Source organism: Macrobrachium nipponense, chromosome 6 (assembly GCF_015104395.2).
Source record: "Macrobrachium nipponense isolate FS-2020 chromosome 6, ASM1510439v2, whole genome shotgun sequence".
NCBI classification, from domain to species: domain Eukaryota; kingdom Metazoa; phylum Arthropoda; class Malacostraca; order Decapoda; family Palaemonidae; genus Macrobrachium; species Macrobrachium nipponense.
The window spans coordinates 97,297,505-97,313,270 of NC_061108.1; the positions used below are offsets into that span (position 1 = coordinate 97,297,505).

The 15,766-nt window shown below is 33.3% G+C and overlaps 1 protein-coding gene across 1 annotated transcript in view; it reads right to left on the reverse strand.

Moving 5' to 3' along the window:
* Positions 1-5,980: 5,980 nt before the first annotated feature.
* The window catches only part of LOC135216596 (uncharacterized), a 987,502-nt gene continuing 977,716 nt past the window's right edge, over positions 5,981-15,766 (reverse strand). Inside the window, 1 exon segment of the mRNA XM_064251975.1 lies at positions 5,981-13,277. Within this exon segment, the coding sequence (XP_064108045.1) occupies positions 13,016-13,277 (262 nt within the window). The 3' untranslated portion in view covers positions 5,981-13,015.

Here is a 15,766-nt window from a genome sequence, read left to right on the forward strand (position 1 = left end):
GACTGGTGCCTGGTCGAGTGACGTAACTCCATGAGTTATCAACCATAAGTTTGGTGTTTGGAGTGACCCTACCTTCTAGCACTTACACTGGGACATTTACTCAATGAGCTGAATAGACACATACTTTCCCTGGAATTGATCACGTATCCGGATAGGGAGTTTGTGATTAAAATGCTACACGAATTTCTAAAGAATAACAGCTGGGTTTTTAAATACTTTAATTATTTACAAAATTTTATTAAAGGGAAAAAACGATTACAATGTGTAACATGGAATATCACATTTAGTAGTCAACACCTTTGATTATTATTACTCTGAAAAGAAGGTGAAAGAATGTTTCACCAATATTTCATGAAATCTTACACCATTACCTGCCCACAAGGCTTGCTGTTCTGCATGATGCAGTATATCCAAGAAGAAAAGGTGTTTCATAAATGACCATGTATAATTAGTACTCTCTAGACAGTATAACTACATTATACAATAAGGCATAATTTCTCTCAGTACCTTCAGAGTGAACTTTTTGTATTGCGATTCACTCAAGAACAGCAAACCATTCCATCTGAAATGAGTGGGGGATTAAAACATATTCTTCTGCCACTTAATATTCCAGAGCATGACTTCAATTGTATACAAATATAATGGTTTCAACAAAACTTGATTCAAATAAAAAATACTGGATGGTTTTAATCAATTTAAATGCTGATGAATGGTCACACTAGAGACTAGAAATTACTGTTAATTTTATCATAGCAGATATAATAACTTTATCTGGTTGATGAAACACCACTTTACTCTCAAGTGGTTTGACGAGTTCCAGTATGAATCAGTTCATATTACCTGATACAAAAACGTAAAGCATCACATTGCCCAAAAATACTGATTTATATTTTTCTTGTATTATGACTGTAATTCCAGTGGTCTATGGACTCATTAAAATATAATTTTTGTATTTTCTACTCCAAAATTACCCTACATGCTTGTTTAGGAGAAATTGCTATGATTATTATAGCTACTGTGCAAAGAGGTCAAATTTCCTTTAGAATGCTTCTCTCATTACTCTGCACCATTTACGTACTATGTTTAAGAGAGGAAATATTTTGTCAGTGACAGCGCTATTGGTCTTCGGTTAATCCTGTATTGTGCAACATCGTTTACTTGATAATTTCACTGAATAAATTGTTGGTCGGCACCACTGGACAAAATCAGTTTCCTTCTGAATAACAACTTTTTCTGATAGTATATGCAGGACTGAACGTTGCCACCTTTTCCTTTGGCACAAAAAATGCAATCTGGTCAATACTTGCTAAAATATAGGATGCACATGTTATCAGATACAATTTGAAGTCCTCTGGGAAATATAATCTCATGTTCTCTGGTATTAAATATTTCATTAATAGCAGCCTCCATGTAATTTTGCACTAAATATCGTTTAATCTCAGTTTTTTTCACACAACAGGAACGTGTACTGCTAGCATGGCACTAATTTTAGCTTCAGTATTATTAAGAGACATTAAAAGAAATTTTTTGTATAGTACTAGTGCATGAGTCTGTTTGGAATAAATAAATTAATCATGCTTAAAATTACTTCTTCAAGAGGCCTTTCTTTTGCTTAGTTTACTTAAAATATTCTATGTTACAGTGTTCAAATTGTATCTGATAACATGAGCATCCTATTTTTAAGCAAGTATTGACCAGATTGCATTTTTTGTGCCAAAGGAAAAGGTGGCAACATAATAAAAGAAAGGAAATGCTAGTTAGCCATTGTTTCCTTACACAATAAAACTGCTCAATCAAATTTGTTAAAGCTTTACAGGGCATGCATTTACTTTCTTTATTCTACGTGATAGCAATTAGAAATGATACGTAAGTAAATATTAATGACTTCGTTTTGTTACATAAGTATATTCAGTTTTATAACAAAATTGATTGCAAGTGAATTCACACGCTATACACTTTAAAATTGTTGAAATCATATCAAAGGTGTGCTGTGGTTATTTCTTTGATATTCACTCTGCCTCATTTTCTTTGTTAAAGCTCGCTACTATGAAAGTTAAGATGCCTTTTGCCTTGCTCCTAGTAACATGTGAAGACTATGAATATGTAATAAATAACGATTATAACATTTTTATAATACTGATCGTGATAAAAAAAATGATTACTGATTTGATGATTATATATGCTAATATGATGCATTTCAGCAGTAACTGTAAAACAACCACATTCATACAGACAGCAAACCATTGCCTCATTAGGGTGAGTTCACATCTGTGTAAAGAGGATAGCCATTTTATCATTTACCAAGATTTTGTTTTCTTAAGGGGTGAGAGATTTTCTGTGTGAACTGATGGAATTCATACATATTTTCATGTGAGGAACATCCTTCTTGCCCTTATGCAAGTCATGCCATTTCTAAAGAAATAAGGTGTTTTTTTTTATATAAAGATAAGTGTAGCACAATAATCTAAAAGGATATTTGTCTCTATGGAAATACCGTATGTTTCTTACGAAGGTATGTCACTATTTGCTCTCATTCCAGAATTAGCATAGCATAAATCTCGCATGCCTCTTGTTCTAGTTTAAGAATCATTGTGATTAAATTTTTAAAGACATTTATATAATACTGTTAGACAAGGAAGATGGTTCAGGCAGTTTTGCATGGTCTCATTCTCCCCTTCTCTTCATTGTGCTATTTCATCAAGTTTGCTGGTTCATCATGATTGCTGCCTCACCATTGTTTTCAAGGCTTGCCTAAACATGAGTTGAGGAATTCCATGCAGGTCCTTTGTGGCACATGGTGATGACGATGATGCCGATGGCTTATTTTTTTGTTCTCCATACCATTACTTCTGCTCACTGCTATGTAAATTCCAATTTTCCAGAAACCTCCTCTCATCCAAGCTATTGCTATAAAGCCAATTTTGAAGTTGCACAGTTCTTAACACCTTACTGAGATGGGGAACTGCACACAATAGTAATTTTTTCTAGTTTTCTTCACTGAAGGTATATGCTCTTGTGCACAGATCTTCACTTCTGATATGTGGCTGACTGGATCAGTGATAATAGCAGACACTGCTGAAGTTTACGGTCCCTCCGACAGTCCTCATCCTGAAATGTTTTCCTTTTTAAGAAGATCACTAAAGAACCATAGGGTCCTCACGAACTCTGTATTTCTTACCTCTTGAAGTGCCTTTCTCATTTTTTATTAGTGCGATTATATATTGCTTGTGAAGTTATGCAGATTTCACATTTAGTTGCCTTGTATCTAACGAATGAATACCCCCTTGGTCTCTTACAGCATCTGGTTTAGGGTCCCTTGTTGTGGTACATTTTAGCACACTTGCATTAATTAATTTAATTTCCCTTTTATTATTTCACAAATATATTTTTAATGTTGAATATCCTTTGCCTTTCTTTTTGCAGTTTTTGATTTTTACACGTTAGTCTATTTTTATAATTCATAATTAATAATAATAATAATAATAATAATAATAATAATAATAATAATAATAATAATAATAATAATAATAATCCAAGAGGTCGAGCTTTCCATAGTTCCTCAAATAAGTCATGATCCTGAGACACTCCATTACTACTCTGGTTTCCACGGAACCTCAAGATGTTACCCTTGATCACTCGGCAGCTGACTCAGGTGAGGTGTCCCTTGGTTTTCAACCTAAGTCCTGGAGTTAGTTAAGGAACTCTCTCCCAGAACCAGTGTCTCTGTTGGAACATCTAGTTTTGACAAAATTTCTTTGTTGCTGCAGGGCCTCTTGTCCAACTGGAAACCTAACCCTGTCAAATATACAACACTCATACTGTTCCCCTTAGCTCAGATAAGACAGTTTTTGTTTTCTGGAGACTAAGAGGACTCTTCATGCAAGTCTGGAGCACTTAAGCTCCTTTCTTGAGCACTAAGGGCCTGCTCAGGAAAAATTTGAACAATTTAATTTTTAATTTCTGCTGCACTCTTATCATCTCTTTATTTCCTCTACTTAACTCCTTCCTCAAGATAAATGACTACATCCTAAGGGTGGAAAGGATCTTCATTTCATCTGTCAGTAATGTCTATTTTCAAAACTGGCTCTCCTTCAAGGTTATGTGTCACAGTCTTCTTATAAGGTACCTGACTAACCAGACACTTGTGGACAAATACAAGACAGGGTTTCTTCACATTCCATTTGAATCCATTTAAGACCGAGGACCTATTGATCTAGAGATCAATACATCTGTCCCTTTTCTGGATTCTGACAAATAACATTTGATGAAAAAAAATCTAATGCTGAAATATTTATTCCTACTACCTCAAGAATTTCATAGGTCCATTGTGTCCACTAGTTGTCTTTCCTACAGACACCACTACCATAGAGATATCAGATTACAGAGCACCAGATTCTCAACTGCAGAATATTGGATTCTATTCCAAAGTCACTGGGAGAAATAACTTGCATTGACAAAGACTTTGGATAACTCCTTTGTTGCCTTTTTGGATACAGACCATGTAACCATGGGTGGTAAGTCCTACAACCCATTTATAAGCTTCTCTTCATAAAAAATCTCTTCTGCTATCACCTTCCCAATCATTTTCAAATTTAGAGGTATTAAATCACATTCATAGAGCTCCCTTCAGGATGGAGAATGAATGTACTCAATTTACAAGGAAAACTGCGCAGCCTCTCTTGAGATGCAGAAACCATACCTTCTTGCAAAGCCCAGTTATTAAGAAGACCCCCAGATTCTTTCAAGGACCTGTTTACCTGTTGTCCTAAAAACTTTTCTCAAGGTTACTTCATCTTTCAACTCGTCCTGCCCCATTCCACCTCTACACAGACTTTATCTGGGGATGAATATTACCAAGGTGTCTACTCTGGTTTGCCTCTCTAAAAGGAAAGGGACAAAATTAAATCTGTCTGTAACCTCTTCCCAGAGAAGGAATGTTTGCTAGTCAAGGAGTGATAGATTTTGCCAAGGCCATCTTTCCTTATTTGGGAAATTGATTTCACAAGGCAAATGAAGTACATTCTTTAGGATCTCTTCAAACAGAATTGGAGGACTTTACTCTTTTTTTCCACACGCAGACTTGAGAAATTACACCCTTGATGGTTACTGGACTGCAACATCTTCAAGAAAGAAATTTTCCAACCCATTTCCATAACTAGTCTTGTTCCTAAATACTTTTCCAACAGGTTGGGGTTCTCATATTTCAGACTTGACAGAATAAGTCCCCAGGACAACTACATCTATTAATTATACCTTGATCTGTGTAGGTTCTCCATAGGAAAAAGTTCAGACTTGCTTTTGCTTTGTCACAGGTTACTATGTTATTGAGGACTTCCTTAACCAAGAGCGGCAGATGATGACTTCTATTGTTTGTGAGGAGGTCTTGACATTTGGGGTTCATCTCAGGTGGGTGTTTCTGCCCAACAATTCCTCCCCATTTGCAGATGAAGAGGTTGTTGATAACATTATTCATCTTTTTGATGAATAATGTTATAATGGCTTGTGCCATTTTTCTTCTAAGAAAACAGATCTTTACTGGACAAGAAAATGCTTTGCAAAAACTACCAAGTGACTCAAGACCCTGTAGTGGTCTCAGCAAAAGGTGCTAAGTGAGCTTCCCTGACAGACCTATCCTTGGAACACCGCTGTGGAGTAGTCTCTGCTATTAACCATCTGTCATCATTTTCTATTAGAATTTAAAACCCTCCTGCAATCTTAGAGAAAGGCTTTTCTGACAAGGTTATTACCTGACTACCTCCACCAATATGATCCCTACATTCTTGAAATGTATACCTAACCTAATGACAGGTTTACACAAATGGTGTATTGGGAAGGTCCTCTTTTCACGGCAATACTTTCCCTTACCAGCATATTTTCTATTTAGAAAATATGCTAGACAAACTTTTCTTGTTAATCTTGTAGTTGTTGTGAAAAATAGGTGGCACCCATTTCCAGGTTCTCCTCTGTGGGACTGGACCTCTTTTATTTTTTGTAAAACTGACAGAGAAAGAAAGGTTATAGTATAACTAAATGCTACACATACCAAATTTTTTTATGCCCTCACTCCAAAGACCAACTGGTAAGTAATCCAGATGACGTTTGGGATCCCTTTTCATCTTTTTTGGATCAAGCAGGGACAGTTTTGAGATGTTTCTATACCTTATTAGAGTTATTATAAGGTTTATCAATGCTAACAAATTGCTAAGCCTTATTATAGATGCTTATTAATTACCAATTTATTTAATGAGTCCTTCGGTAAGGATTTCCTGTAGGAATTAAATAAAATCCTTCCCCTTAGCTTTTGCATGTGGCAAGGTATCAGAGCAAAGATCGTAAATAATTTCACATATCACATAGTATGCCTTTCATCTCTTAATTTCATTACAAAGAATGAATTGCAACATTTTATTGATTATTTCAAGGGATCCTTTCCCAATCCATCTCCAGCATCAAAGCTATATGTAATGGGAATGGGATTCTTTTGTGCACTATTGAAGCCCTGAAAAGGTAGATCCTTACCACCAAATTGGTTTCACATTAACGCTGTTACTTTTTTACCTTTCCATAACCTTCACGCACATTAATGTTGCTATCTTATTTATGGAATGCTTACTAAGGGTGAATTCTTTCTTCCTAAAAGGGATGCAGCTCTTCACTTTAAATAAATAATAGGTCAAACAAATGTGACCAATTTAAAGTTAGGACAGAATGATTTCAAATATTTAATAATAATCTTATACTGCACAGTCTACATGCAGAAATTCAGTAATTAGTGGGTGGCCATAAATTAAGTCTCTAAAAGATAATCCAAAAAATAATACCTTTTACATTTGATGAAGAAGAAAGACAATGCTGGACGGAACATTTCCGTGACACCATGAATATGAGATATGAGGAGAATAATCTGACTGAAATACGTAAATGTGGAGAAGACCTGTATATACTTATCAATGAACTCGCTGTTTCTGATGCAGAATAAATAATAAAGAAACTTAGGAGATCAAAAACACTAGGCAATGATGGAACCACTGTGAAGATTATTTCAGCTGATAATAAAATGACATCTTGGATACTAACTGGACCTCTTTGTTTCTTCTTTCAATATTCTCAAAAAAATTCTAATGATTGGGCACTGGAACTTACTGGAACTTATACCAAAGGTATCCAATGAAAGGTGACCTGATCAAATGTGATGACTAAGGAGGTAATGAATTTGTGTTAGTTGTGGTGAAATATTCAGTATGTATTCTTATGTTCAATATGATGGAGAATGAAACAGATAAAATACTTAAAAGAGATGAAAAAGCTGGTTGTAGACAGACAGGAATTGCACAGATATATTGTCATGTTGTGCAACAATTTATGAAATTTAAAAATCCCCTCTGTTGATTGCCACAACAAGAGGCATTTAACAAAGTCCACAGACCAGTATCACGGAAGGTCTGACAACACTATGTCATTCCTATTAGTAAATTATCCATCCATAAATGTAATAGATAGTAGGTTAATGTTGATGGGTATCTTGTCAAGTGAATTTGCAGTAATTAGTGGACTTTACAATGTAGAAAGTGATTAAAGATGGAAGAGAAGGTTGAGATTTTAGTAACAATGGAATTAGGATGTGAAGATGATGCTGTCTTAACATGCAAAACTCCACAAGGTTTACAAAGCTTGCTGAATATAATGCATCATATATCATATTAAATTCTATGCCGTGTTAAATAGCTTATACAAGATGAGTAATGCTGAAACAGATGATATACCTTGGTAAGAACAATTCAAAGCCTATAAAAAGACAAAATGAAACCGTGAAATTTTAGTGTCAAGAAGGAACACAATGATGTTGTAATGAATATGAGGCTGGCATCAGGCACCTAAACATGTATCTTACAAAATAATGAAGGTATACAAAATGATTTAAATAATGCTTACAGAAACATAAAATACCTTTTGCAAATAGATATTGACAACAATAACCTACTCCCTTTGGGCTGTAACAATATTTTCCTTTTCAGAAGTAAAGGTTGAGAGGTTTTCCTGATTTTTAGAGGACAGTGTACAAAAAAGATAAGAGTAGCTGATGCTACACATATCTGTACATAATTCATTCCATGATACTGCCAACAATTAAGTGGTCCCTTTACTAATTATAAAAATGAAGTTTCACATGGTTTGCAAAAATGTTTTGCAGGTACGGTTATTTCTGAGATATCAAATAGACCTATCTTAGTTTAAGATTTCATTTTAAAATACTGACGGTGTTTCAGCCAAAATATTTTTGGACAAGAGTGATGCATTTACAACAGAGATAGAAACAAAAAGTATTCCCTGTCTACATATCACAATAAAACAATTATTACACAGCCATTTGTACAACAAAAATGTCATTCATCCTTGCAGTTCACCAGCACAATTCTGAACAAAAGAAAATTTCTCCCATAAAAAAAAAATAGACAAGGAGCATAAACCTGACAAGGTTATTGGACTAACAATAGCTGTTAATGTTTACTGGATGGCGTAAAACCCACTCTTGATCCCTAGTTAACCCCTCTCCAACTCCTACAAATTTTCTAGACCTTATATTATAAGTTTCCACACTTAATCTTATTCTTAATTCTATTTTGTTTCCAGTGACTTATTTTTTACTTTTGGACATGGCACCATCTCATTACATAGTAAACACGAGAAAAGATCTTAAAATATTTGTTTAGGGATTACAAGGAAGGCAATACTAAAGTTAGTGATACCTGTCATAATGGCCAAAAAAGTAAATATTTATAAAGTATGCAAAGAAATTTACTGTGTCAAAGCCATTTTAAAATTGACCACCTTAAGTTTACATTATTCAAGGTTACACCTCTTAGTTTTGTTTTGCAGTTCTTGGTCCTTGCTTCAAGTATTGTCAAAATATACAGCTATCTTTATCTGCAGCACTGATAGTATAAAAGATTGTTCTTATACACATATCTCACTCATTTTTCATTGAGGCAAATTTTACAACAAACGTATGTCAAAATTATCATAATTCACAATTATTAATTATATATTATTTGTATTCTTTATGACATCTTATGCATAACACTAACACACCACAAAAACATCTAAATAAAACATGCATAGATGAAGACAATATTACACATTGCATGAAATCATGACATTGATACTCACAGTCAATATCTTTGTACAGTACAACATCATAATTCCAATCTAAATAAAACTTTTGGCATATTCTTTTCCTCAGATCTCATGACACTACTACCTTTACATGCATGAGTTTACCTACATACATACTTACATAATAATATATAATGACATATATACTATTGTATTTATGTATGCACAGTATATTTTATTTAGTTTCAGAGCAGCATGAACTTATCCAGGTGTCATACCTCTTGTAGATAAATATTTTACAGTGCATTCCTTAATATACATGAAAAGGAACAATAATACATCAAAGACGAATCATCTCTTGAGATAAAAGTACCAGACAACTTGGACTGGAACCCAAGAGACTGAATTCTCAAGTCTCCAAAATTCCAACTAGCCAAATCACTGTAAAAAATACTCCAGCTAACCTACAGTAGTAAAATAGTGGATTCTCTTTTATTGCATATCTATATACACAACTTTCTGTGATGCTATATAAAATGCGGGAAAGATAGATAATAGTTAAAGGATGCATCCCAAGGGAGAAATATATCGAGTGTCCTATTGTTGAATAACGAATTCTTGACAGTGTATTATGTGATCAAAACAGCACTGTAATTTGAAAGTACATAATCTATTTTTGTGTTTCTGGACATCTCACAATCTAATAATTTCACCCAAAGAACAGTGTTATATATCTTAAACTAATCTGTTTTCCACACTGAAACTTGTGTTTACCTTGGTAAAATAATTTTGTTCTTAAGCATAACAATTTTCTCTGGAAAACCGAAATGCAAACCTTGGGGCCTACAGACATAAGGAAATCCACATGCAAAGACCTAGTTTGATGACAAAACTTGTTTTTAGATTAGGTAAATAATACTAAATGCACCAGAATAAATTGAGTTCAGATACCTACCATGGGGTTACTGAGGGCTTTAAAAAATGAAAGGTGTATTTGAGATTGTTAACATTTGGCGAAAAATGGTAAATTTGAACATTGGGCTGTAGTAAAATCTTAGGTAACCCTCACTTCACTATGATCTCTCTGAATAAGTTTAGGCTGAAGTTATTTCATGTCAATACTGTGCACATTTTAGCAAACTGAAAAAAATTTGCCCCATGACAGAAATGTGATATATATAATTTTTCTTGCTTCAAGTACTACCCTTGTATTTGATTAACATCTTACTATTCACTGGATATAAATAACATGGAAAGTTATAGAAATTTATCCAATTCAGTACCAATCAATTTAAATATCATGACTATTGGGACTCGTGAATATGTAGTAGTCAAGCTTATTATATTAGTGATGTACTAAGCAGTAGGGAATTACATTATCATAGAATGACCATTATATTCTAGAACCGGAGTGAGAGATCATACTACATATTTTTAATCAATAACTGGTCTTTTTATTTCATTTTTATTTCGTTGTACATGCAATTACACCTTGAGCTGGCGTGCCTTATCAAGGGTCTGCATTGAATGAATACATAAGGTTAATTAAAAATATATTCCTTATAGTACATATTTCATTCAATCTTTCCCCAAAGAATACTTGATAACTATATGTATCTGTCAATTGACTGACAACATTGTCTCTACAATTTTGTTATGCTAGGACTTGAAAACATCAGATTAAAACACAAGTGTGCATTCTCTTTGAATATACTAAGGGCAAATCTCTAAAAAAAACTATGTAAATAAGTGTTACTAAAAACCCGCAAACACTTAGGTATTCACAGACTTTGCTTCCATTCTTGCAGTTATATGTATAAATAAAACTTGGACTACAACAATGATGCTAATAATCCATATGCCAGGTACTTAAAGATTAAAATAAAAATATAAATAATTTCTATATATATACTATATATATATATATATATATATATATATATATACTATATATGTATATACGTATATGTATATATGTATATGTATATATATGTTTGTGTGTGTGTAATTATATAAACATACTGTAATAAATAATTTCTCGTTCATATTTATACATATAAATGATTTATGTACAGAGAAATATTATGAAAAGGTCTCAGCAAAAAAGGACCACTTTCAACTCGATATAAAGGCCACTTAATAAATTTCCTTCACCTTTGAGATGGGTTCTGATGGTTCTCTTAAATGAAGGCACACAGAAATGTTAGGTCCTTTTATTTAAAAATTTCTTTTTTTCTTTGTAATCTATTACAGACCTTTAGACTTCTGCATGTCTAGTCTTGTTGTCAACTCCATATTTTTATCTTTCAATAATTGGAATCACTAGTGTTGAAAAGCAAAGGAACTTGTTCCAAGATTATGTATGTAGGTACATATTTATTAAATATTTCAGCAAGATCATACCTATCAATTAAATATTTAAGCAAGATCATACCTATCACAAATTATTAATTCTAATGTTATCCTCATTTCACTAAAAACCAAAAATTCTATAAGAATGTTTCATTTTGTGGGGCTAAAGAAAAAAGATTAACCTAAGAGATTTGATATGGTATGCCAAAAAAATTTACTTTTATTTCATTAGCATATTTTAAAGAACCAGCAGCAGTACAATGTTACATCATTACAAACACTTGTATACCAGAGCTAAGAGTTCGTTCACTGGAGAAGAGGGAACTGTATGAGCAATCTTGGACAGTAATTCTGAAAATATTTAATTTTTTACCAAAAAATTCAACAAAAATCAATGATGAAAGTCAGCATAGAGAAATTTACAGACACATTAATGAATTTTTATCACATTATCGGAGTTCATGCTAGGGTTATAAAGTAATTCATGTGAAGGCTCAAAGCTTGTGTTACAAAATCACACAAGCTGTATACTGCTTATATGAATGATAAGAGGTAAAAATGTACTATAGTTTGAAATGCCATAAATTTAAAAATAATAATTATATTTACGAAGGAAACTCTCCTGTTTACACTTTATTAAGAATTATGGTTGCGTCAGCAGAGATTAACTTTCAATGAAGTTTTTGTATTTTCCCAATAATTACTCTTTCTGTAGGGGAAAGATCATATAATAATTGTCATATATTTATTCTCCAAATTTTGTGGAAAATGTGCTGGGGTGAATTGCAGAAAAATGTTAATGGCTACATTTTAATGTTTTTTATTTTACAGGAAATTGTACATGTATGATGGTAAAATGAAAACATTCCCAAATGTCTATAGTATTTCTTCTCAACATGAAGTGAATTCTATAGGACAATTGTTATGTGACCTTTCTTCTACAGAAAGGGAAATTATTGGGAAAATGGATAAAGTTTTCATTAAGCTCTGCTGTTGCAGCCATAATTTTTAATGAATTATTAATAATAATAATAATAATAATAATAATAATAATAATAATAATAATAATAATAATAATAATAATAATAATAATAATAATATTTTTTTAAATTCTCTGCAAGTTCCAAATCAAATGATCAAGAAGCAGTTCTTTATTCTATTTCAGTTACTATTCCCATGGATAAAGGAGTATTAAGACACTCCTCCCATGAACTTGGAAGGTCTGCAAACATTTTAATGTCTTGAGGCTAAAGCATCACTGGAAAATTGTTAAATTACTTCAGAAAATTGTTAAACTACTTATAACTGTATCCAGCTGAGAATCATCTTATCCCATCTCTAGAACATTCAGACTAAGACCATCTAAACTTCACCATTTGTCATCATACCTTATTTATTATTAAATCAAAGGATGTAATAAAAAGTAACATTCTGTAAAACAGTAGTACTACATGAAAGAAACCTAAAGAATTGACTTGAGGGGCTCTTCTCATCCAACAATATAAAAAGATAAAGAATGGTTTATTGTTTCGTGGAGACAGACGAAAAATCAAGATGAGAATGACCTCACCGTGGTACCACATCCGCCATTAACAGGCTTGTACTTCACTAGAGACCTTGGGTCTCCCCTCAAGGTGACATGAGAGGAGCTGCCTTTGTTACTGCTACTACTGCCAGAGCTATGCTTTGCTGAAGGGCCTGCTCGTGATGGACCCTCTGGAGGGCCACACTCTGGATCAGAATCTGAACTTCCAGTGGGTGACACTAAATGATCCTTCGGAACTTTGGAGAGCTGTAGTCGCCTAAGGAACCTGCAATGAGACATCCATGTTTCAGCAGCCCCCACAACACACACAGAAACTGGGGCAAGAAGTAAGAAGCTCAGGTAGCTGGAATTAATGTGTGGGGAGGAAGGCACTGAGGTGGCTGTGAGGATAAGGGAACGATATTTATGGTAGTTACCTTCCGTACAGTTGAAAATATCAGGTAAAGTGTTCTTTCATGTAAAGCTACAGTCTCTACCCAAAATGTAGTAGTAGAGTAACTACAGTTCTGTACTCTGATTACACCAAGTTAAAGAAAATTCTATAGTGTATTCATTTAGGAAGAAATATTGAATCCCGTGTAAGTGGAAAGCACACTCATCTGTAAATATAATGCATTAACTCAACTGTATAACTATAACCTCCATCTGACTTATGGAGTTTGTAGCAAAATATGTTCCTCACTCAAAACTATTCAAGTGGAAAATTATGAGATGAATCTTACTTGTGGCAAGGGAAACCGATTCCTAGGTTTTCTATGATGACATTCACGGTAATTATTGAAAATCAAATGTAAATGAATGTTCTGATAAGGAAAAGGCATGCTTGATTAATTTAATAAGTATTTTCCAGAATTACACTGAATGTGCCCAAATCTAGAGAGAGAGAGAGAGAGAGAGAGAGAGACTCACGGTAAAACTCCAGTTAAGAGTATATCTTTCGTTACTCAAGTTAAAACTCCAATTAAGAGTATACGTACGTATATCTTTGGTTACTCAGGCTAAACTTCCATATGTATAAAATTGGCTACTCTAACTAAAACTCCAATTAACGGTATCTTTAGTTACTCAAGCTAAATCCCAAATTAAGAGTGTATATATTTAGTAAGTCAAGCTAAACCTTTTAATAATTAAGAGTACAGTGAGCTTACAATTTATTTCCCTAAATTATGAGATCCTTTCCAGGTGTAAAGGAGACCATCACTTGATGTATGATATTGTATTTTCCTCTTGAAATACAGTACTTTTGATGCCTACTTCAGTAACGTTATTGTGCCATCATTTAATGATAATTTCCACCACAGAGGTTAAATTGCTAATTCTACATTTAACTACGTACATACAGATCTAAAACGTTTTCTTGGGTAATAATGCAGTTCCAGCACTATGTGATGGAATTCAGGCAAATCTGTAATCCAGTACTTTATTTCAATACTGGAAAAACAATTCTAGCTTTTCAGAAGAAAGATTCTCATTTCTATCCTGAGGAATTTTTAAAAGAAGTCACATAAATGAAGCTGAGAAAGTGTTTCACAAGAATACAAAATGAGGCAATTCTATTAAATACAGCAGCAATAAAAATGTCTTTCCTCAAAATATCTACAACTGGAAATAAAACCTTTAAAAAAATTTGATACATAGAAAATGTTCGCTTGGATGTGAAATAAATTCCTTGTTTTTGGAAGGTAGTATGGTTACTTATACAATTATTGTATCATACATGTACATCATGAGGTAGCTATTTATTTTTCTTAGAAAAAAAAAAAGTCTCTAAAGTTTTGGTGATTTTGAAAGATATGAGTTAAACTATATTTTTATCTCCCATACTTAAAATAGATTCATGGATGATGTTCAAAATTCATGTTAGTTTGTACTATCATTCTGACTGAGTATTTCTTGTGTAATGCACAATATCTGATTCAAGTTACATTACCTAATGCAGTGAAATTGTTAAAGTGTATGTGGTAATTATGGGAGCAATTGCATCACTTGATTGAAATAGTTCTCATAGAAGCGTATTTTGGATTTACTTCAGTATCATCTTTAAGGATACGTGCATTGTACCTTTAGAAAGTTGATTAAAATCAGAAGTTTCAAACAAGGTTACCTACACTGCAAAGTTGGCCGATATATAATTTCTAAACGCTTATCAAGGCCTTAAAAAAATTTCATAATCATTAAATTTTCCAGGGTCTTCAGAAAATGTCCATGAGAAGTTGGTTCATTGAAACAGCTTGCCTAAATTTTGATATAGTAGTTGGATAACTAAGTAGTTAAGAGGCCAATGGATGAAAGGCAGAAAGCAAGACATGAGAACCAAAGAGATGATGCAAAGAATCATTAGCACCTAGTACAGTATGAATCGCAATGTAAGCCTGTATATAGTGCCTCTATGGGAACTGTATCTAATGAAACAATAATTAACCTATGTATGAAATCCATTATAAAGCCAAAGGATTTCTTTGGGCTCTTTTACACAACTAGACATACAAGAGAAGCAATTAAGAAGATATACACTGGCTTAAGTAAGTTTTCATTTATATATTTCCATTGATCAAAAATGATTCCAGCTATTAAATAAATTGCTTTTCACCATCTCATTAGGAAATTACGATTCTCGGCCATTCCATTGAGGAGTGAGTTATGTGTATTTCTGGTGATGGAAGTTCACTCTCGACGTGGTTCGGAAGTCACGTAAAGCCGTGGTCCCTTTGCTGAATAACCCCTGGTTCAATGCAACGTAAAAACATCATAAAA